This window comes from Manacus candei, unplaced genomic scaffold (genome assembly GCF_025592945.1).
Source record: "Manacus candei isolate 608988 ecotype Guabito, Panama unplaced genomic scaffold, ASM2559294v1 h1tg000035l, whole genome shotgun sequence".
Lineage (NCBI taxonomy): Eukaryota > Metazoa > Chordata > Aves > Passeriformes > Pipridae > Manacus > Manacus candei.
Window position 1 is genome coordinate 2,010,852 of NW_026138083.1, and position 24,097 is coordinate 2,034,948.

Consider the following 24,097-nt stretch of genomic DNA (forward strand, 5'->3'; position numbering starts at 1 on the left):
GGGAATGGGAAACAGTTTGTGTGGGTGATCCAAGTCACCAGATAGAAGTGTAAGATTTGAAGGGACAAGATTCCAACCCCAGAGCTAATTAAGGGTGGCACAATGCAAAGGACTTCTGCCTGATGGGGAATTTGGCTTCCATTTTCAGATCTTCAAGGCATTTCAAACATGACATCAAATAATGTCAGCTCTCCTGAAAGCTGCAAAGATTTGGACAGTGGCCACCCCAGTGATGCATAAGTTTTCCTTTTACATCTTCCTTCCATCCCCTGACTTTACTGCTTAATAAAATAGTCCATTTTACCTGGCGAGCTGAACCAATATATTTTATATAATTCATGATACAGACTTGGCTAAAGCTGTGCTGTGCACAGTGGATCTGCTCACCAGGTGCAGCAGAGCTTTACAAGTAAGATGGATGAAGCCGTGGATGGAGGTTTCTGGGTCCCACCATGCAGCTTCGGGGTTCCAAGCTGAGGGAATCCAGCTCCAGACCACACTTCAGAGGTTCTCTTGTTTAGGAACAAGCAGCTCAGCCGGGATCTTTTTATCCCAGCTTGGAATTTTAGATGGTTTTCTGGTAAACAGTGTGTCTGCTGGCCTTTGCTGGAGCTGCAGGAGGAGGTGCAGCCTGCCTGCAGAGCTGCAAGGACAATAAGCTGTGTCTCGCTTTGAGGGGGATCTTCATCAGCTGGTATTTTTTTATTGTGCTTTACATTAACACCATTCATTTCCACTTTTGTTACGTGAGGGCTTCGAACTGAAGCTTAGTAGAAGGTGGCAGATTTTCCAGTATTTCCTGGGAGTGATGAAGGCAAAGGTGATGAGGAGGCCCCAGCAGTGGGTTAAGTGCTGCTCCTCACCTGGAGCCATCCGGAGGGGGCCAAGCAGGTATTTCCTTGGTGCTGCTGGTGTATTTGGGACACTGCAGCTCTATATTTAACTCTGTTCCCTCTGGTGGAAAGCCTCCCATTCTGCCTGCTCGTTTTCCTCAGCTTGCTCCGAGCTCGTGCCACACGTCCCTGCTCTGTGCCTCGGGACAGCTCCTGCCGTATGTCCGCAGGTTCCTGAGCAAGAAGAACAAAAGGGCTTTGAGGCGAGTGATGAGATCAGGCTGACACAGTGCAGGGCTGGAGCTGTGACACTGCTGCCGTGCCTTCCAGTGCCCTTTTACCAGCCAAGAACAACTGCCTTTAAACACAGGGCTGGGACACGAAGGGACAGTGACATTCAGGAGGGAACAGAGGGAGCAGCTGCACGTTCACAGCTGAGCTGGGAGAGAGAGCAGGAGGAAAGCCCCAGGTAAAGGAGGGAGCCAAGCCCAGGGCAGCTCTCAAATATTTGTCCTTCTGTCACTTTTTTAGCAAAAGATTCAAATGGTCTTTGGGAGCAAAAACACACTGTGGATGGTGTTTGCTTAGTAAGTGAGTCATGCCTGGGAAAACAAACTCACTCAAGGTGCATTCCATGGTAAAACAAACTTATTCGAGATGAGGTTACTTGAGTATCACAAATTAGACCAATTCCACTAGAATTTGATATCAAGTGATTGTATTGAATCAACCTAAATATGTATGAGTGTGTTTTGTATAAGCTTCATTATTAATAGCATGTGAAGCTCTGGTCATCTCTTTCTTGGGGACAAGAAAAAGAATTAATTGGTGAGGGACAACTGGAAAAGACTTTTTAATCTCTGAGGAGAAGAGGCAGGGAAAAAAGTGCAAATATATAACTGGTAACTGCAGAAGTGGAGTTGTGCACTTAAGGCTGTCTTTACCCTTTTATACCGAAACTTCATTTCATAACCAAGTCCTACTCCATCAATTGTTTGTATTGCTTAGTTTTTAATGGATGGCTTCAAGGCAGAGAGATGTGATTTTTTGGAGGGGATCCCTCTGTGAAGAGCCTGCCTGCATTTGCATTGCAGCTGCAGCTCCTGTGCATGGCTTGCCTTAAACTCTGGCAGCGAGCCCACCCTGAGGGTGCTGGGATTTGGAGTCTGTGAGCACTGAACACTTATTGTAGTGCCAGTGGATGGTTGGAATGAAGGGAATTTGGAAGTAGGAACTTTGTTTAGGCTGCACATGCAGAGATAACACCACCACAGTTCTCTGTACGTTCTGCATGCACAGCTAAAAAAAATTATTCCCCCTTCCTTTCCTCATGAACTCACCCACTCCTCTTTCCCTCCCCTGGCTGCTTAGCAGCTCTGGTTTCTTTTATTTACCTTAAAGTGAATAGATTGAAACGAAAAATCAGATTGGAAGGGACTAAGTGAATGCTTTTGCCTTGCAGTTTGCTGCAGGACACAGGTTGGGTCACGTGGAGGAATTTGAATTCTGGAGTAGGAGCGGGTGAAGGGTCGGTGGGGGCTGCCATTTGTCATTGAGCTGCGGGTGTAATAAAGCCCAGACAATGGGTGAGGACGTTATCACTCTCAGGGTGATAAAGTCTGCCTGGAAAGAGCTGCTCCAGCCTTTGAAATCACAGAACTGCCCAATTGCAAACAAACCCCACGGAACACCGGGAGTTCTTATGATTTTTCTCTCTTTCGTTTTGTGGTGCTCAATATCCTGCCCTTTGTTGAACCACCCGAGGGATGGACAGTGAGGATCCAGGACTCCTCTCTGGGGGGGTTTCTCTGGGTGTAGCACAAGCAACTATCCCCTGTTTGGTGCCCATTAGCTCAGGGGTGTGGGATAAATCTGATTTATCGGAGCACCAGGAGACCCTGTGGAGAGATGAGCAGCGCTTTGGAGTGGATTCTAGGTCACAGGGGGGGTTTTTTGATTTCATTTTATTTTATTTTACTTCTTAAGATACAAATTTAGAAACTCATTAAAGCTTTGTCCTCGTGGATTAGACATACTTAAAACAACTGCAGGATTTTCTCTGAAGGATATGATAGAATTTGTTGACAAGATTAAGGACAGGGCGAGCGGTGTCATCAAAGTCAGTGAGGAGCTTCACTGGTAAAGGGCTTTGGGTCTGGCCTTGAGAACTTTGCAAAAAAAGGAAAAACCAGGTTTTTTTACTTCTTTCCTAAGCAATAATTCATTGCTACTTCCTAATAGCAGCCATGGGCATTGATGTCCCATGGATTTCTGTGTGGTGGTTTAGAAGACTAATTTTACAAATGGCTGTACAACTACCATCAGGCAAACAGTTGTTATGAGCAGGTACTTTTTGCAGCTTAATTTTGTTTAAGCTTTTTTTTTTTTTAAATCCAAATATCTGTAAGATTGCAAAATGGAAAAAAAAAAATCCATATCTAGCTCAGATTGCTGAGAAATCTTTGGGAAAATTGGTTTAGAAAGCATTTTAAAAAGATGGACACAGCTCTGCAGTGTTGACTGTGTAATTCTAAATATAATTCCAAATCCTATTAGTTCTAAATACAGTTTCATGAAAAGAGAAGGAAGCTCAGGGAGAAATATAACTGCATGGGATAAATGGGTCTCTTAACTACATTCTGCACGGAGCTTCCTTGCCCTGAATTTTTAATCTTCCCTCAAGTGCTAGATCTCTCTTCAGCAGTTTCTTTTTAGAGTAACACCTCAGCCAGGCGAACGTGGGAGTGATAATCTCCAAGTCCCATTTCTGGAGGTTCCCAGCTCAAACACTCTGCTGGGGGAGGTCTCTGCTGTCCTGCTGGGAAGTTTGGCTCTTCCATCACCTGCACTTGGGGCTGTGGCATTTGCACCCAAATTACTGCATCAGCAGCTGCTTCCCTGCGTTTGCAGTGCCCTCGTTTCCCCCATCCCTCTGTAGAAGTTATTTTAGTGGCAGTTATTTATTAGGGTCTTGTAACTGTTACCTTTCCTTGGGGACAAGGAGGTCCCGTGGGTTCTGGGTGAGTTGAAGCTGCTGTAAACTCACTACAGACTCTTCTGTGAGAGTAAAAATTGCTGTTTACTGCACTGCCAGTTAAGGACTTTAAAACATGTATGTGAGGCTATTTTCAGGGAACTCACTGTTTATTTAAGGTACCTGTTAATATCTCCTGAATTATTCAGCTCATTTAAATTTGCCACAGGACACAGATCCCTTTAAATCCATGAGAAACCTGGTACTGCAGGGCAAGGCTCAGTCACTTCCTGTCAGATCTGGATTTAAGGAGCAGAGTCAGGGATTTGAGACACAGGAGAGTCATGGATCTCAGATAACTCTCTCTTCTTCTTGCTCCTTTTGGCTTTTACAACTTGTTGTGGCTTTGATGTGAAATACCTGCAAACTACCAAATTTAGTTTTCCCCCGTGGCTTGAGCAGGAGCAGGTTGGCTCTGGGGGCAGAAAAAGGGAGCAGTGGAGAGGTCCTGTGATTTTCTGACACAGAAACCAGAGAGAAAGTAAGGAACACAAAGCTTTTCCTGCAATTTTAGGGAAAATTGCTTCTCTCCACACCAGCTTGCACTGATGAATTCCAGTACAGAAATCAGGACCAAATTTTCCCTCCAAATCAGGACCAAATTAATGCCCCCGTGCATTAATTATGTTCTCCATGCAGCTTCCCATCGTGGCTCTGTAGGATGGGGCTGGGTCATTACAGAAAATAAATGTCAGGATCACTCCTCCCACAGTGGTCACTGCCTTTGTGACACTGCCAGAAAGAGAAGCCTTTAAAAGGAAATGCCACCAGGGAGGGAAAATGCCAATCAGGGAGTGACTAATCTTTGAAATGAACTCAGTAACCAGGCGTTTTCTCTCTGGAGGTGGGAAGAGGCTCCAGGAGGAATTATGGGCAGCTCCCGTTTCGGAAGGAGCTCTTGGAAGGGTTATGAGTTGCTCCTTTAACACAACAGGCCTAGTAGGGGCAGGTTGTGGGGGACAATCACTGAAAATACCCCTGGAAAGCCCCTGGACATCAGAGTTTGAAGTTATGGCCAAGTCCAGCCTCATCTTGTGCTGGATTAACCTGGAAAAACAGCACCAAAATGAAGCCTTCAGAGTGAAAAGGCATGAAAAAGAGGTCTTGAAAATGGACTTTTGTTACGCTTCTGAAACTTGTCCTCTGACTTTTCCTTGCAACAGGATCTGACTTCACAGGAATGTTATTTTTGTGGGTTTTTTTTATTATTTAAAAAAATTTGTTTTGCTTAAAGAAATCATAATCTTCACTCTTCCTTCACACAACCCCGACCTGGCTGCCTTTTTCAAAGCATATTTCCCTTCCGTGGGTCCTCCAGCTGCAAAAATAGACCATGTGAATGTCTGCCCCAGGGGCAAAGTGATGCTTCTGGGTGTGAGGTTGAACAATGTGCATATTTATGCAGCTGATAAACATGTCAGCGAAAGGAGATGTGTTTGACAAGGAGAGAGGAACAACGTTTTGAGACCATGGAGGCAAATGTCCACTCTCACTGCTTTCCATGGGCTTCCAGGGATTTTTGTTGGCACATCTCTAAGTGCTCACGTTAGTAGTTGTGCTGATGGATGAGATGAAGATCTAAGGGAGTTGCAGTGTAAGGAAAGTGCTTATTTATTAATTCTCAGCCTCAGAAATCATCAGGCAATGAGAGCAGTGAGGCTGGGATAAAATCTGTTGTGAGCCTTAGTGAGAATTTCTTCAAGTGAACCCAGAGTAAAAGCTGAGAGAGGACTGAGGAGTTGTTAATTGCTTGTCTTCATGAAGAGAGAAATCACGTTTAAAATTGTCCATGCATCATTTGTTCTGATGCAGTAAGCAAAAACGATATAAAAGTAATTTTATTGGGGAGAAAAAGTAATTAACCTGTCCTGTTCCCATGAAACAGAGGGAGTTGTGCTGGGGCCAGCAATCCCCCCTCTGCTGCTGTGCTGTGGCATTATGGAAACTGCACTCCAGTCACACATTTTCAGTTGAATGTGGCCCGAGCTCGCTGAGGGTGTGAGGATTGTTAAGGGTGACATTTCAAATAAACATGACTTTTGTGCAGTCCTGCCACAGAGGAGCTTTAACAAATGAGTGACAGATGGGAAACAACCTCACAGTTAGGAAAGACGGCTTGTAAAATCTGGGTGTTCGAGTGACAACATCCCTAATTTCTCTTAGGCTTGATTAACTTTTCTGTTGTGGTTCACGGGGCCAGGAGGCCTTAATTGCAGTGTGAAGTGTGCTCTGTTGGGCTGGGCTTCGGTGGGAAGTGTGCAAGGTCTCTGCAAGTCTGGAGCAGCAAGAGCAGCAGGTGAAAGCCAATTAGTGGTGGAAAGTGTGAGCTGCACAATTAGCAGGTGAAGGCTGGTGCCTGGGAAGTGACTTGGAGCACGATGGGCTGATAACAGTGATATCGACCCCAGGCTGCGGGAGAAGGGAAGGAGCCCTGCCCTGTGTTAACAGCTGGCTGGGGCACGAGGGGGAGCCCAAATTATCCTTATTTCTGGTCCCATCTTCAGGGGTTTCAATGGGCTGATATGTCAGTTCTGGAAAGGAGGAATCCGGTGCCCCTGGGGTTCCTGTGACCCACCAAGGTCCAGCAGCATCCCCCCAGAGAGCAGGGAGTGTGCGGCCTGCCCTCTGCTCAGCGTGGGATCACCAGCCCCCAGGAACTTCTGTGTCCATCCCCCCAAACCAGACACAGCAGCAGTGTGTCTGTCCCTCTCTCTGTGCCCAGCAGCACAACGAGCCTGCAGTTTGCTGCCCTGGTGCTGCTGTGGGGCTCCTTCCCCGTGCCCTGGGAGCAGCAGCCTTGCCTTGGCTGTGCTGTGTCCGAGCTCCCGGTGCTCCCGTATCCGTCACCTCCCAAATTCCATGGCCCGTTCTGTGCCCCGTGCAGGGGAAGTGCTCCGGTGGCACTGACCCGGCGGGGGTGGCACTGACCCAGCGGGAGTGGCACGGCAGGCGCTGGCACAGATACCCATCAGCAACGGGAAGTGCAGCTCAAAGTGCCTTTTCTATTGTGCCAGGTGTTCCTGGGAATGATGGACCGGCACTGTTTATGGAACACAGGGTCTCTAACAGGCTGGGGGGCACGTTTAACCCAGTGTGTGACACTGCTGAGTCAACAGTCTGGTTTTTTTCGGATCAAAGTGACTTTGGCTCAACATGTGATCCGTTCAATGCACTAAATGAACTGTAGGCTGTGCGGGTTTGATCCACTCTTTCAGCAGGGAAAGGGATCTAATTTGGGAAGAGTTGCAATGTGCAGTATAGGACATGATTTTTTACAGCATGTGACGTGAAGTTTTCTCAGATATGATCTCCAAGCAGTAAATAATAACTCACAAAGACATTTCCCCAGAATATCACCACTTACTACAGAAGCTGAGAAAACTTTGAGTTTCCATCTTATTTTCCAAACCTGAATCCAAAGGACAAACATCTTTTTCCTGTAAAGACATTAATGTGACTCAGCAGGTTTGATTGAATGTTCTTACCACAAAAAGATAAAAGACTATGGAAAGAGGTTAAGGAGGGGCTGAATCTTAGTGGGAAAAAAGCATCTTGTGACTTCAGGAGCATTTTTAAGGTTGATACTCAAATCCCAAATGTCCTGCATTAGTCCTAGGTCAGTGTGTTACCCTTTGAGCAGTGCTGTGTCTCTGGTTGAGGACTAGGAAAAGTGGCTGGGATCGTAAAGGAGTTGGTGACTGTGGTGAGGTGCACTGTTCCTGGGAAATCCCTGATCACCTGGGAATTATGCACTGAGACAGCTGTTGTTGCAGTACGGCACTTAACAAGGGTGGGGTAAGAGCTTTCAACAAAGACCACTTTTAATGTCTTTATTTTATGGTTCTGAAACATCCTTCATTGCCAGCTGAGGAAAGAAATGGCTTTGGTGGCCCAGGCAGTGGGTATTTTTTGGGCTCTGACAAGAGCAAAGCAGGAGCTGACACTGAATGGTGAGAACTGCTGAAACAAAATTGGCTCTTGCCAACATTTAACATCTTGATGCTCAAGGGGTTGTAGTCTTTCTTTGGAGGTAATGGATGGCAAGGAAAAACCCACCTTCTTTTGCAGGGAATTCTTTGCCACCACATAAGAAACACCGTGTTTGTGTCAAGAACAGGGCAGTAAAGATAAGGTGCTTTTCTGGAAATAAGGTTGCTGATGGTTACTCACTTCCTGTGATTGGACTTTCCCAAACAGGTCTGCATTCCTTGGACTTCCACAGTAAGGGATTTGTCTCACTTGTTAGTTCAAACTGGGGTCAAGCTTCCTTTCCCTGACTCTGCCTCCCTCTCCTTCTCTTTTCCCTTCTGAAGGCTTCAGATCCAGGTGTGAGTCTCTCCCATGATCTGTTTGTAACCAGATCTAATCCTTTTGAGACCTGACCCTTGAATCTCAGAGTCTGGGACAGAGCAGTAGTTTGTGCTTAACACCAGTGTCAGGATTTTTACCAGACCATCAAATGTCCTTGGTGAGGGCAGCAATCAACCAGCAAACCTGGAAGTTAACACAACTTCCCAGCTTCCTTGGATCATTGGCTAAAGGAAGGGCTTGATTAAGAGCAGGAAAAGCCCGTGGCTTTCTCTGTAGTTGCCACAGCAGCACTTTCCTTGCTGCCCTAGCAGTGTAAATTGTCCCTGCTGCTGACTGTGGAGCCAGGCCCTGGGTCAGCACACAACAAATGCTCTCAGCAGAACTCAGCCAGCCGTGGCAGCTGCCTCTGCAAGCATTCCCTTAACACAGGGAACCTGGGAATGTCGGGAGTCTTTCAACAAGCAGGTGGAGACCGAGATGGAAAAACTCACTGCTGCTTCCCAGCCTTGGAAGTGGGTTAGAGATGTGTTAAAAGCCTTTGTCTCTTCTGCCTGTTTGTAACAGTGGGGCAAAAAAAAAGGTACAAACAAACCAAACCAGCACTGGGTGGTGAGTGCTGAAGGAAAGGTTGTTCCAGCTGCCCAAGAAAGAGCAGGATGGCTGTGCCCTGCCAGTGGCTGGCACGGAGGTGTGGAGCACTCAGGGGCTGCCCTGCCCCACAATCCTGCTGGAAATGTGTTTATGCTGCAGGAAAGGAAAGCTTATAATTTTCCTGAGCTCCTGGCACGTTCCCAGGAAGACGTTGTTTTGTGTGTCAGCTCCTCCTGGAGTCGGTGTGTCGTAATCCCTGTGCTGGAAGAATGGCAGGAAAGGACATTCCTGTCAGTCTCCACTCCCCTGCTCTGAGATTTTTCTGTGAGTCTGCCTTGGGACTGGGAGTTTGTGTGGAGTTTGTGAGCAGCAGGAGCTGAGGGCAGGTCTCTGGCACACTCGGGTGGAGACCAGGAATGGTCGTTTCCATCTGGGAAATACCAAACAGAAAATCCTGAGTTGGAAAGAACTCGCTTTGTGTCAGATTCAGGGACTGCTCACACCTGTGTCACGACAAATCCTGGTGCCACAGTGGCAGTTCCATCCCTGTGCAGAGCAGGTGGATGCAGGAAGTGTCAGGGGATGTTCTCCAGGGGAGGTTTTCCAGCTGGGGCGGATGGGTTTCCTTCTGCTGTGGTGTCAGTAACACAGGTCTGCTCCTGCTGCTTCCGTAGGGAAAGCAGGGCTGTCCTGAGGAATGGCAGGAAGGAAGGCAGAGGGATTGGAGCTGGTTGTCAGGCTTCACAAAGCACACAAAATATGTAACCCTCCTGCAATAAGTTATTCCTACGGGTCATGTCCAGAGTCACATGAAAAATCTCGTTCATAAACTTAGTTTTGGCCCAGTTGTGTTTTTTGCCAAATTTTTCTGCAGAGGAAAAAGCCCACAGACTTCTTTTGACCATATCCACTTCCAGCGGCGAGGAGGAAACCAGGCATTCCTGGAATTATTATCAGAATTCCTTTGTCTCAGCAGGGCAGGAAGCCAGGCTGCATTGTTTCAATAGCATTTTTCTAGCCTTAAACCTGCCAGGCTGTCTATATGTCTCAATTTTCTCCCGAAATTTGGGGAAGCTGTGTGCATTTTGTTACAGCAGCTGCCCTGGCAGCTCATTTATACACTGATTTTACCTTCCTTGCCCTCAGCACTGGAGTGTGTGAGCTCATCCCTGTGTAATGAAATAGCAGGTAGGCTGCTTTGGGTTGTCTGTTTAACGTGACTTGCTGTGGTCATACATATATAATAAATCTGATTTGTAATCCTCCCTGACTGTGTAACTTGCAGTTTTCCCTCAGTTTGGAGTTACAGTCACGTCTGTCTTTTATTGCCCAGAACTCTGGGAATAATTAGGGCTTTTTATCCTCATTCTAGAAAGTCTCGGGAGATCCAGCCCTACTTTGCAGCTGCTGGGAGAGTGAAGTGTCAGTGTTTACTCTTTTTCTAGAACTTATTCTGTTTCAGATTCATTGTTGGTGTTAATCAGCCCTGAGAGCTGTGCCTGTGCTGCTCAGGGAGTGCCTGGATCTGCCTCTCTGCCTGCTGAGGGGGCACGGGTGTTTGTCCCTGTAATCCCATACAGGAGCTTCCCAGTGGCCAGACCGAAATCCTGGGAACAGGAGGGCAGGGAATGAGTGGAAAGCTCTCCCCTCACATGCACATGTCCCCACAAACATGAGTTTTGGGTCTGACTCATTTCTCTGTGTGTGCTGGGTGGCCCAAGAGGGACCTGATGCTGGAGGGGCAATCAGTGCCTCTCAGGAGGTGTCAGCCCCTCTCCCTGTGCCCGGGGCAGGGTCAGTCCTGGACTGCTCTGTGCAAACCTCAGTGAAGGGCAGCACAGCTGCCAACAGCCCGTGTGCCCCAAGCCCTCAGCTGTTTGTGTGTTTAGGGGGAGGAAATGTGGGCATTGCTTTGCCATCAGCGAGGGGGCAGGAAGTGAACAGACCGTGGTGGAAGGGTTTTTTTGGTTCTCCTGTGCACATCAGCAGCTGGGACAGCTCTGGCTTGGGCTGCTCCCTGTGTCTGCTGAGCTCTGTCTGCTTGTCAAAGGCCCTGGAACACAGCAGTGTATCCCTGAAAAGGGGCACAGGGGACTGGAAAACTTGAGGAATTGTTGCAACTGCCATTTGCGGGTTCTGGAGGACTCCCTGCTTTGGGCTGATTCCGTCCCCGGGGGGTTAAATGGTGCCTCAAACATAACAAGGAGATGCAAATGATGCAGGGGCATCATTCCCTGTGTTTGAGACAGAGGGAGACCTGTGGATTCAGGAATGGCTGTGCTGGGTCGTGTTGGCCACTGGGATGTGGAGACCATTCCACATTGAAGTCCTTGAGTTAGGGCTGTTTAGAGGGAGAGCTGTGTCTTTCTCCTAAATGTTTGGGAAGGGTAGTACAGCAAAGACACTCCATTAACCTCTTCAATTAGGAGTGTGTTCCCATCACATTAAATCCTAAGGGAGCTGCCACATCTGCTGTCCCAGCATCTGCTCAACCTCTGTGGGCACACTGGAGGAATCTTTGGTGCTGACCAGGAAATGGGCAGTTGGGTGTTGAATGTGCTGACCTGGGAAATCTCAGCTGGTTTTGGTTCCAAAGGCATTGCAGATCTGTGATCAGCAGACAGGGAAAGGGAACACAAGAGGCTCAGCCACCATTGGCCATGTCTGGGAGGTAGATGGTTATAAATCATTAATTCTGTACATTTATGGCAGGTAAATACATCTAGTGCAGCCCATATACACGTGCTGGGGTTTGTTATCTGTGTTCGAGGTCACTTTTAAATTATTAGTGTCTTAATCAGCATCATGTTAGTGTATCACTGCAATAACTGTGCAAAGGGACTCAGACACTGTCTGTGTGGTGCATTTGGCTTCCTCTGAAGCCCCAACAAAACACAGGTTCCCATGTTTTGTGCCTCTCCCAAGTGTTGTTCTGAGTCAGTCAATGAGGAGGGTTTGTGTCTGTGTGTTTCCCCAAAATCAGCCCCAGCCTCGGGTTGGTTGTAAGGCCCAGCAGTGTAGGATGCAGCCGTAGGAATCTCAGGGAAGGCAGCGAGGCAGGGAAAAATGCTGGTTTAGGGTGGAGTGAGTGTCTCACTGTGTGAACAGGGAAACGTGTTCCCTTTGGAGACGTGGATGCTCCAGTTGCCCAACTCTCCTGCTGGCACACAGGCTGTGTCAGTACCTGCACAGTGACAGCCTTACACTGGTGCACTTTTGGCTCAAACACCGTGTCGTTTGAACACTTCATTCTCCCTTCCCCAGTCAGCCCAAAAAGCCCTTGCAGAGGGGTTGGGGGCTGTTCCCACAGCCTTTCCTTGTGCTGTTGTGCAGCTGCCAGCTGAAATGGAGAGCTCATTTCTCCTCGGAGCGAGGTTCTGTGCTGAGGCTGCTGGTGCAGGAGTTTTACCAAATGCTCATGTCTCCTGCCCTAAATGCCAGCAGGCTCAGCAGGGACAGGCAGGGTCTGTCACACGGGGGCTCTTTAATGGGCTGTGGGAAGCAAGAGGGTGGTTTCAGTCTCCAGGACGTGTTTAATCTTGTAACATCTCTTGCTGCGTTTAATAGCCTGGTCTAATCTTAATCACTCTGTGTAGAGAAATTAATCCAGACCCCTCTTTTGTCCTGATAATGTTAAATCTGCACTGCCTTTGCCCAGGTTGGCCTGTCTTCCTCTGGCACTTGCCCAGCCTCTGCTCCTGCCTGGTCCTGGGAGTGCTCCTATGGCTCCTCACAGAGAGGGATAATGGGATAAATCTCTCCCTCGGAGACCTGCTGGTTTTAGTAGTTTTCCCTGCTGTGTTTCCCTGTAATATCCATCCTCTAATAAGACACTCAGGATTTTGGGGAGGATATTCTCCCACCTCTTTCCAGGGTTTAAGAGTGAGTGTGACAGACTCCTGACCTCCTCAGCAGCTTTTCCTGCACCCTGAGGCAGTAGAGTGTCACAGATAATGGCTGAATTAACCCCTGCTGTCTCCTTGGGCTGTTGTTATGGGATGCTGTTCCCCTGGAGGCTGGGTGTGCTGGCATTGCTCTGCACATGGGAGGTGCTGTGGCCACTGGGCCACAACTCCTGGTCCTTCCCAGCCTTTGCCTTGCCATCCAAACTTCCCCCCCATCAAACCAGCACAGGAACTGTTGGTTTCACTCACAGGAGGAGGAGGGAGAGGCTGGGTTGGCTGTTCCTCGCCATACTCCTGTGGTTATTGATCTCTGGGGGAGTTTTGGCATTTGTTTTGCAGGTGTAGCAAAGAGAAGTTGTTCAGTGGTTCTATGGTTGGGTGCTGTGAGAGCTGCTATTTCTGTGCTCTCGGGAGCACCCTCTGGATGTGGGACTGAGTCACACAAAAGCAGCCCCTGAAAGGGGAGTTGCAGGTTGGGCAGCTGCCTCCCAGAGAGGCAGGAGATGAGCATTGCGGTGATCCAGGGTCACTGTGAGCATCTGTGGGGAGTTGTGAGGTTCATGGGGGAACTTTAGTGCACATATTTGGCACCTCAGTCAGTTTGAGCCTCTGCTTTCTGCACAAATATTGGTGTTGCTGGGAAGCACTACTGGGAGAAGCTGGAGGGAGCTCTGTAGTGTCACAGTGCAGGAGGGCACAGAACACCCCTCTCCCCTTGTGCTGTGTTTCCAGTCCAGGGGGCTGTTCCTGCCCTGGGGACACTCCTAATGAGCAAAGGACAGTGTGGTGGCACGGGGACAAACCCCAGCAGTTGAGTAAATGGAGCCCACAGAGATATTCCCAGTCATAAACCACGTGAATCAATACCAGACCAAGCTGGCAGCCAGTGGGAAAGGCTTCAGCAAGAGCATAATGGGTTTGATTTTCTCTGTTTCCATCAATACCGTGGCAAATGCATTTAGCAGGGGCTGAAGGGGAGCTAATGGGACATCAAACAGCCCAGCAAGGAGAGCTTTGTCACCTCCAGCACCACAACAGCCCAACAACCCAGGGTGAGGGTTAGAGCAGAGCATCAGTGTGGCAGTGCCAGCCAGCTGTTTGCAGGACTGTGACCTCAGCTGACACCAGCAGCCTTTGGAGGTGCCCCTCTATCAAACCCTTTCTGCTCTGTGAGACTTCTTTAAACCTTTTTTCTGAAAGTTTTTTATTTTTTCCAAATGAATTCAACTGGAAATTTTGTTGCACCCTAAAGCTAAATGTGCAACAAACCCTCCAGCCTAAGTCAGTGCTGTTCTGAAGTGGACTCCACACTGTGTTTGTAGTAGGCTGTGTCACAGGCAGCACTGGGGTGCCCTCAGGTGTGCCCTGGGTAGCTCAGGAGCAGTGAGAGCCCTTTGCCTTCCCTTTGCCTGCATTCAGTTCTGACACACTCACTGAACAAGCTCAGCTTAGTTCATTATATTTTTAATTAAAGTCAGGAAGTGCTGGATCTGTAATCCCAAGGATTCTCAGTTTGGGATGGGAGGATTTCAGACAACAGCAGTGTTGAGGATTGCAACCACTGTGGTGTTTGCTGCCCCAAAACTTCCTGAGAATATGTGCCTTGGTCGTAAGCAGCTCCTAAACATTCTGGTGAGCTTAATAAAACCTTGCCTTGGGCAAACCTCTCTCTTTCTACATGATAGCACTAATCCTAATGTGGCTGCACTTTAATAAGGAGTTCTCCAGCACTTCTTCAGTAGGGCTGTTATGTAAGATGTGCAGCCCTAACGGGAAATTACAGAAGACAGGGCTAAAAATGACCTTTGGCCTGATCCTGCCAAGGGGAGCTGGGACGCTGCCAGAGCCAAGGCTGGTTGGTGCAGGGGGTGGCAATGAGTGTCCACACAAACCCAGCAGGGCCAGGTTGGGTTGTTCATGTTCAAACAAGGCAGCTGGAAGGGCATGGGTGGCTGTGATAACATGTTCCAGCCATGAATGCTAATACTGAAGTAATTAAATCAGCTGCCCGGGAATGACAGGGCAGGGAGATGGTTTGTGTGGCACTGGATCTGCTAGTTAGCATGGAGAGCCTTTCCTGAACATATGGAGCTGTCAGGGAATTCTGGGAGGGTTTAAAACAGCCCTTGCACAGCCTTGGTTTTCATCTGCCATTCATGGAAGGTTTATTCGGTTTTCATTGTGGGGTGCTGGGTGTGGATTTGCATGACCAAAACCTGATGTAATTTATATTAAATTTAATAATAATAATAATAATAATAATAATAATAATAATAATAATAATAATAATAATAATAAAATTATTAAATTCCTGCCAACACAGTGCAGAAAGAGCAGCATGACCAATGGCTCTCTCTGCTGGAGCTGATATACCTGAACCAAAACTTCATTGCTACACATCAAAGTATCCCTACACACAACACCCTCAATTCTTTGCTGAGGTGAATCGTTGGCAGTTCCCCTCCTTTACAGCCTCAGTGTTTAAAATGTGCAGCTTGGGCTGTGCCAGCTCTCCAGATCCTGGAGACCTCCCTCAGGAACACGAACACCCAACAGAGCTGAGCTGGTGGCAGCAGAAAGTGCTGCTCTTCACGAAATCCAGGTGAATTTTGCATTATCCTGGCATCCTGTTTTCCCATTTTCTGGCCTTGAGGATGCAAGGACTGGCTGGTGCTGCTTCTGGCCAGGTGTTGGATCTCCTGCTCTTTCTTTCCCCGAAATACTCCTCTGGGCATTAGGTGAAATCGCTTCCTCCTTTCACACTGGGCTCGGTATCGAGCTCATCTGAACAAGCAGAAGGGGAGGTTGAACCCTGAAGTTTTTTCTTTCTGTGGAGTTCTCTTCCAGGTGCTTTGCAGGGATCTCACAGGTGGGCAGAGAACCTCAGAGTTTGGGTTCTTCAATGCAGTCCCACAGGGAGTTGCAACCCTCCAAAGAAAGTATTAAACCATCAGAATGTAACATGACATCCTCGAGCATTCTGAAACAGCAGAGGATAATCTGGCTTAAAGGACATGATGAATTCCTTGGTGGACTGGGATCAGGCTCAGTCACACAAAACTGGGTAAAGCCAATGCACAAATGTGCCTTTGGCAGCAACACAAATGTCTGATAACGTCTGACATGACCCCAAAATATCTGCAAGCTTCAAGAGCGGGCATGTCAAAGGGAACAGAGATCAGCTACGTAAATATTGATGTTCCCTTACGACATGTTGGAGTGATGGATGTGGAGACAGGGGATTGTCACTGCATTTCCCTAAAAGCAAGATATTTGATATTTCTGTGTCTCCAATACTTTCCCTCCCTGTCTCCAGGCTGATTAAGAATAGATGGATCATATAGGTCTTCTCATAAATACTTTTAGATGCAACTTTTTGGTTTGGTTGGGTTTTTTAAGGTTTGGTGCCAGTGTTTCACTTTGTGTGTTTTCAATTCCTCCATCTCTTATGTCCTTGGCTGACTTCTCCGCTCATTTCCCCCTCTAAGCTCGTGGCATCACAGCATAAATATATTAACAGATCCTGAAATATATATATGTGTCTAGTCTATGTGTCAGGAAGACTCACATAAGTTAGGATTTGCTTGCTCAAGCCTTTGGTAGATGGCCTAATTTCCCCTTTTAATCAGATTACAGGAGGAGCTTTAAAGAACTGTTTCACACTTCAGGAGAGTTAACCAAAGGCTCAGCTGGTGGGAGCTGGCACTGGGAGGTTGGGGGCTGAGACAGAGCAGGGTGGTTTGGAGCAACAGAGAGCCCAGCTCTGGGCTCCCAGTGCAGAAATAAAAGTAAGAGACAGATTTTGCCAAGAGGTGCCTCATCTGAGGAGCTGAGAAATGGGAAACCAGAAAACTAGAAAAAATAAAGAGTTGAAGAGAATCCAGGAGGGAGTTTGCATGGAGTGGGCTCAGTGGGAACTGGGCTGGAGCATGAAGTCTGAGCCTGAGCTCACCTGGCTGTGCACTGATGACCACGGAATTTAGAGCTGGCAGTGCCAGCCGAAGTGCTGGGTCAGCCCCTCGGAAAAGATGGGTCCTCGGGAACCATCCCGTGCGGGAAACAGCAGGGAGGAGAGGGGGATGTGCTGGGAGCTGCTGCCCCTGCTAATGAGCGAGCTGAGAGGGAGCTCCTGCCCGGAGTGCCTGTGCTGGGAAGGCGCTGATGTGCTGGGAGGGGCCCTGTCGCGTGCAGTTAATTGAATAAGCTGTTCCTCTCCCAAGTGCTCATCCGAGCCGGGCTCAGGGCTCTCCAGAGATGCCCCATCACCAGCTAGGAAAGGCCTGATGCAGCAGAGCGAGCAGAACCTCACTTCACCTCCTTCCCTCTAATTGCACAGGCTATTTTTGATCCAGGGCCGGGCTGGGCATTAATCAGCTCTGACAAATGACTGTGTGTTATCTCCGTGTTGTGTAAATTCCCATGCATATTTTACCTGCTGCAGTCTCTAAGAGCAGTAAGTGACACCTTAATCCCCATCTCCTTTGTTTTATGGGCAGGCTGGAGTAGTGATGAGATAGCACAGGAAACTCGTGCCCAAATTCATCTGCCAGTCTAAACCAGTGAGCAGCTCTGGTGTCAGTGCAGCTTTGCAGGGCTGTATCAGCTGGCACTGCTGCCCCCATACCCATGGATTCCAGACCAGTAATCATACCTGTGCTAATTATGTGGCAGGATGAGCTCAAATGTGTGACAGGAACTGACATCTCTGAGAAAGTTGAGTGGATCACTGAGTCAGGAGTGAGAGCATGGTGGGATTCCACACAGGAGCGAGAGGCACAGCAGTTTTCCTGCACTGAGAAAGTACCTTTTTTCCTTAGAAGATGTTTTTTCTTCCCCCCGAGTGCTGTGTTCCCAGACACTCATCTCTCTCAGACATAGGACTTTAACAGCAGAATTTCTGAGTGACCCCACAAATGTGTGATGGTGAAGCTCTCGGGTGCTTTCAGGGGTGGATCAGGGATCTCTTCCTACAGCAAGTTCTTGGGAGCAGCCTGGGAGTGACTCCTGTTGTTCACGGCCAAGCAAAGGCTGGCCCTGTGTGGGTCCAGGAGCTGCTGCTGAACAGAACCAGGCTTTGCTCTGTGTCCAAGCTCCCAGATCACAGCAGGGCAGAGGGGGCATGTCCCTGCCTGTGTGGGGACAGCAGGACAGCAGGTGTGCCCTGAGGAGGGCGTGCTGTGCCCCAGGGTGTCGGCTGTCAGCCATGCTCCCGGGCCCTGGGGACACACAGCTGGCTGCCAGCACCTGGGCCCTGGGGACACACAGCTGGCTGCCAGCCCCCGGGCCCTGGGGACACACAGCTGGCTACCAGCCCCGCTCTGGCTGTGCCAGCCTGTCGTGGCAGAGCTGGGGTGCAGCCTGTGTGCTGCCCAGCTGCCCTGCAGGGCTGTGTGTGCCCCCAGGCGCTGTGTGAGGGGCCCTCTGGCTGTGACCCCTCTGGAAGGACAGCTTTCAGGGTGACTTGGGATAATGCATTATCCTTGGGGAGCGTTGCCAACATGCAGTCCAAGCTCGCAGAGCCCAGGGGGTGGGTTGGAAGGACTCAGGGCTGTGTTGTCTTTGTCCAAGTGCAGCAGTTCAGAATGACAAGCAGCGAGGAGCTCATTAATTCCAGCATCAGCATTGTTTGTGCTGCCCTGAGAGGAGCAGAGCAGGGTGTTCCTTGGACACTGGAGAGGGGCAGTCTGCTGTGAGTGCAGTCAGGATGTGGCCCAGGCTGTGGCACCAGTGAACACAAGCAGATCTCTGTGGATAATACGAGTCTTTTTTTCTGTTTTGATTTTTTAGAATCAACCTTGTCCTATGTTAGGCAGCTGGAGGCCAGAGTAAGACAGCTGGAGGAGGAAAATCGCATGCTGCCCCAGGTGGGTGACTTCTGCTGTGGGATCAGGAGCTGGCAGGGAGAGAGCCCTGCTCCAGTCCCTGTGCCGGGGAGAGGATCAGGATTCCTTGGCATCCCCACCTCTAAACTCTCAGATAACAAGGCCCCTCGTTCATCTTGGTCCTGTGTGAGTGGGGGATTGATTTAAGGCCATGACAATGCTTTCTGTAATTTTTTTTTCCTTTGCAGGAGTTATTACCTTGCTAGAAAAACTCCCTGGAGGCCCCTGCTTATAATTAATTAACTGGCAGGTTGAAAATCACACTGAACTGACCCTTTACACTCTGGTTTTACCCCAAGAACTTCTTGTTAAAATTTCAGCTACTTTGTATAGTTAACCAAAATATTTGGCTCTAAAAATGCAAATGCTATAAGTAATAATAGCTGTGTTATATTATTTTTAATCCTTTGAGGGATATATTAGAAACATAAATGCAAGACTGAAATTAAATTAAATAAATAAGCAAATATGAAGTTAAAGGGTTTTTCCAATATGGTTTTAAGAAAAAAATTAGTAGTTCATTAAAAATGAGTGGAAGACACTTGTAACTTTTCAGATCTGCACATACTTACTGGAACATATTTCTCTCATATTTCATTAAATAAGCCTTAGAAAAATCCATAACTCCATAAAATCCATGACAGTTGGAAGGGCCTCTGCAGCTCTTTGCTGGGTGACCTTGAGCAGTTCGCTTCTCTCTACCCTAATTTTTGGATCTGGAAAAGAGGGACAGCAAGAAATGTCTGTCCATTAACATGTGAACAGTCTTCAGTAGGAAAGACAAAGGTTGATCCTTGGTGACAAAGAATATTCTTTTCTCTTCAAGAATGTTTTTCAAGGCAAATGTTTTGTCTTGGGCCTGGAATAACACCAGGGGATAAATTGTGCAGAACATTCCTGGTGTGCAAACCCCTTGGAAGTGGCTGTGTGTTCTATGTTTGTTTGTCTGGGTCGGAGGTGCTCAGGTGGAGCCCCACAAAATGCATTCCCAGATCCTACTGAAGGCTGGAACACCCACACTGTGGGCACGGAGTTCAGTGCAAATGCCTTGGCTGGGGAGCCAAAACCAGAAAGTAGTGCTTGGGAGAAGTCATTGGAACAAAAATGTGCTGCTGGTGAGGTTTGAAAGGCAGAGTCAGGTGGGCAAAGTGCTCCTGGGTTTGAAGGACCCAGCTCGGAGCTGGGTCATGAGGGGTTTGGCTGCACAGGAATCTGGGGCAGAGCCCTGAAAAATCTCCTGGTGTCTCTGGATACTTCATTCTAAGAAATAAGGAGTGATGAGGGTTCACATTTCCTGGCATGGCTTACCTTTCCTCCTGAAGAAAGGGATGGCTCTGGGGAGAGGAAGGAAATGCAGCTTATTCCGACTTTGCATCCGATCCCCTGGACGTTCCCTTTGCCCGAGTTAGTTCTGGGGGTTGTTGTTCCTGTGAGTACCACCCTGAACGTGCCCTCAGTGGTGATCAGGCCCTGCCCCAAAGACAAGGATGCACGATGGGAATGCATCAGCTCCTGGCACTGGTTCCATTCCATACAATGGGAGAAATGGGAATTTGTTGGGGGTGAAGCCAAACCAAGTGCTCCTGACAAATAAACTGCAAAGCTACAATGAGCTCCACAAGTGGGGAAGGTTTCTGGCACAGCCCTTGCTCAGTTCCAGTGCTGTGCCTTCCAATGTCAGCAGGGCCTCAGTCAGAGAGGCCTTTGGCCTTTTGCCTTTTGCACAGCCCCTCTTTGGCGGGGGCTGGAGCACTGGGAGGGGTTGGGAATTGCAGGATTGGCCTTGGTAGGAGAGAGGTGACGACTCACTCCTGTGACACCTCTGCTCAGTCTGCACTGAAGAGCCCTGGCCTTCCTCTCCTCCTGCCACACTTTCCTTCTTTTCCCTCACTGCTTTCAATATCCTTTCTTTTCCTCCTCTTCTGCTTTCTGTCTCTCATGAAAATGCACTGACACATTTGCTGACATCTCTTCAGGCAAATCTCTCCCTTCCTCTGTCACTTATTTCTTTTGCTGTGCTTGTCTCTCTCCATATGTATTAATTCATTTTTTTTCTTTCCAAAACCCCACAGACCTCTAATGTAAAGGTTTTATTAATATTTAGTGGCAAGAACGTTTCTAGAGAAAATGGTTTCACATGCTGCCCTCCCTGTTCCAGTGGAACCTGAGTTGTAGCTCACTCTGCTGTACCCAAGGGCTGCTTCGTCAGGGGAATTGCAGAACCACCACTGAGTCAATATTTTAGTTTGATCAGGTAATAGGAAAGGCATAAACCCGGGAATATCCACTGGAGCCTGTTAATGTCTCCCTGTGCTGCACAGCTGTGGCTCAGAGCAGAGGGGTGGCTCTAAGGAGGAGCCATAGAGGGGGTGTGGGTTTGCCATGTTCCTGAGAGCTGCTCTTTTGTTGTTGTGGATTGAGTTTTGCAGCTAACATTCAACAAATATGTAGTGTGAGCAGTGCTCCAGCCAGGGATGGGGTGTGGGCTCTGGCTGACCCTCAAAGCCTCCCTGCTACTGCACCTTGTCCCAGCAGCCCTGCACAGCAGAGCCCAGAGCCCGTGTGTGCTGTGATGAGCACACTCAGCAATAACTCAGCAAACAGGCAGGGACCCAACCATGGATTTGGATCCCACTGACACTCCCTGGGCTGTGACAGACCTGCTGTGTCAGGGAGTGACCTCAGCTGGTGAGCACAGGGCTGTCCTCCCAGCCCTGCCGGGGGTGTGACTGCTGGCCCTGGTGGGGCCGGGGAAGCCAGCTCAGGGACTGGCAGCCACACCTCAGTTAGCTGGAGATTACCTGGAATTTTTGTAGGAGCAGTGTTTCAGGGCTGTGGAAATGTGGACATCTGTCATAAAGCGACAGTGAATGCATTTGCAAAGAGAAACTTGGCAAGCCACCCAATTCAAATTGCTTTGCTTGGTATTTGTTTCAGGGGAGGAGGGAGCAGGAGGCAGGGATGGAGAACTGACAGACATTCCCCCTTCCAACTCTTTGTCCTTGTAATTCAGCTTTCCCCCTCAGTGACTGGAAGGGAAGGGAAGCACTGCCAGGGTGCTGCAGACAAGCTGCCAGTGGAGGCTGGAATCAGGGAGCTGAGCTCCTGCTCCCACAGCCCAGGACCAAAGCCACGAGGCTGAACCAGAGCCCTTTGCTCTCTCTGCTGCCTTTGTTCCCTGTTCTTTCCTTTCCACGTCTTTTGGTCCTTTTCCATCTGCTTTTGTCGTCCCTCTTTCGTTTGCACTGTTGCTTCAGGCACTCTTTTGGGGTTTTGCATCCTTGCTCTCAGTTTCCAGGCCTGGAATGTTTACCTGGGAAATGGCAGGTGTAACACTTAGGCACACATTGCTTTATTTTTAAGCTGTTCCAACACTTTCCATTTCCTTCTTTCTTCCCCCTTCATTAGATTATCATGGTTTTTTTTCAACCCATTCCCAAATATTTCAAAAACCTTTTGCTGAGATCTGTGTTTTTTATTTTCCCTCTGTATGACGTGGTTTTAATTATAAATCTAATTAGAAGATGGGAACTGTTTGGTTAGTGGGGTTTTTTTTTGTAAAATCTGTGTCACTCACAGCCCAACACTGCTTGTCTCCTCCCTTCCACAGAATAGGGAATCCTCCAACCAAAATGTAATTAAAACACATTGAACAAACTCATGTTTCCTAATCATGTCATCAAATATTTGCTGAAAGAGAGTAAAGCAAGAGCATCCACCCACCCAGTTCTTTCATGTGCTCTCATCCTCAGTTTGAATTAAAAGGTCATTAACAGAGGACTTCAGTTCCCAGCAGCAGAGGCTCTCACCAGTCTTTGTTCCAGGGTGTCCATCATAGTTGGCAAAAGCTCATGGGTTTGATGTTACCAAGATACAAATTCAAGCAAAACCTGGTGTACAAAGAGTTGCAGTGCAGGGAGTACAGATATTTTTTGTTCCAAAAGTCTGGAGTTGCTTTGCAGTCCTGATTTTCTAGCAGACTCCACCAGATCTTACAGATTTAAAATGCTGGTGGTCTTTGTGTGGCCTCCAGAATTCGGAGCTGTCACAGCCCAGGACCTTTTTCTCTTCCATATTTGTTATCAAAGGAGGTTTCTGGAGGGAATTCCCTGCTGGCACTGGCTGTCTCTGAGGGTGTGCAGCCACCAATGGCTTTGGCCACTCAGGAATCTGAGTGTGCCTCAAACCCTCTCTGAGGGCGTGTGGATTTTGGCAGCAGGGTCCTAGAGGGGTTTCTCCTGAGCTCTTTGAGAACAGGTGAAAAGCTGCAGCATTTGAAAATTGTGTATTTTAATTGACAGGAGCATTCCCTAAGAGAATTGTTGCTGTTCTTTAAGTGCATTATTAACCCAGCAGAGCAGTTACCGCTTTCTGCTTTCCCTCTCTCCTGCCTGTTGGAAACAAGCTGACAAACACAGCCTGTGTTTGCTTGGAGCTTTACAGGGAAATTGAGGGCTGAGGAAATCAGAAAAACGCTTTGAAAATCAGGTAGTGATTGAGCTGGCGTGGCAGTTACCCAGCAGGAAGGATGTACTTCCCAGGAAACCACTTGCCTGTGGGATAAGAGGCTGCTGGAGAACGATGTCCTGTGTGTTTGCTGAGGGTGAGTGAACAGAGGAAAACCCTGTTCTCTTGGAAGCTTTGGTGGGGTGACTGAGTGTCCTCAGGGCAGGCATGGGCTGTGTTTTCCCCTCCTTGGCTCTCCCCCATTTCCTCCGGAGGGGCTGGAAGACACAATCCCCCTGGCTTGGGTTGGCACTACAGTGGTTTTCATTCAGGACTGTCCTTACCAACAATGCAGATGGAAAAAATGAAGTTTTCTACTGGCTTAAGTAGCAAAGCTCCTGGTTAATTCTTTCCCTGTTCCACACAGGAGTCTTTATTCTGCCCGTGCCCAGGACACAGTGCAGGGTTTGCCTCTGGCACTGGGGCAAAACGGCCTGAGCAGCCTCAACATTTTGCACTCAGTGTGAGCGAGATGGTGAATTCCCATTCCTCTGGGCTTTTTGGGAGGTGAGATTACAGGGTCGAGTCAGGTGTCCTGTGCTTTCCATTCCCTGGAGTCTGTATTAGAGTTAGACTTGGTGTAGATTTACTCCTGACAGAAAATGATGTGCACAGCCAGTGATCTCACTCATCCCGCTGGGAAGCCATGCCCAGGGTGTGCTGTGGGTTTTACCTGCTCCCTGCAGAGGTGTGATCTGCACAGAGGACACATCAGACAACACCAAACTGTGCTGGACCTCGGGCACCAGGACTGGGCAAGGCAGCAGGGAAGGGTGGCTGCAGAGGAGAAGCAAAAAGGTCAGTTATTTCTCAGGTGCAGGTGTTGTGCAGTGCTGTTTGTTCCCAGTTCCTCAGGATGGTTACAGCTCACACAGATTCCAGCAGTGTGGAGCCCTGTCTGGTTTGGTTCCACTTCCACAGCTTTGTTCCTGGATATTAAAGGAAAAGCTCTGTCACAGGGGACACCTCCCTCCAGTGGCTGAGTGCAGGGGCTGTATGTGGAGCCAGGGAAGAGGAGGGAGGGAGCAGCATCTC

At 48.6% G+C, this 24,097-nt stretch overlaps 1 protein-coding gene across 3 annotated transcripts in view; it reads left to right on the forward strand.

The window, feature by feature from the left end:
• Positions 1-24,097, forward strand: part of CCDC85A (coiled-coil domain containing 85A) — a 56,936-nt gene that overhangs the window by 22,142 nt on the left and 10,697 nt on the right. For 2 of the 3 annotated variants that reach the window (XM_051792891.1, XM_051792893.1), the window contains exon 3: positions 18,462-18,538. The exons of the other annotated variant lie outside the window; for it this stretch is intronic. In XM_051792891.1, coding sequence (XP_051648851.1) covers positions 18,462-18,538 — 77 coding nt within the window. The remainder of the gene's footprint in view (positions 1-18,461; positions 18,539-24,097) is intronic. 3 annotated transcript variants of the gene reach the window in all.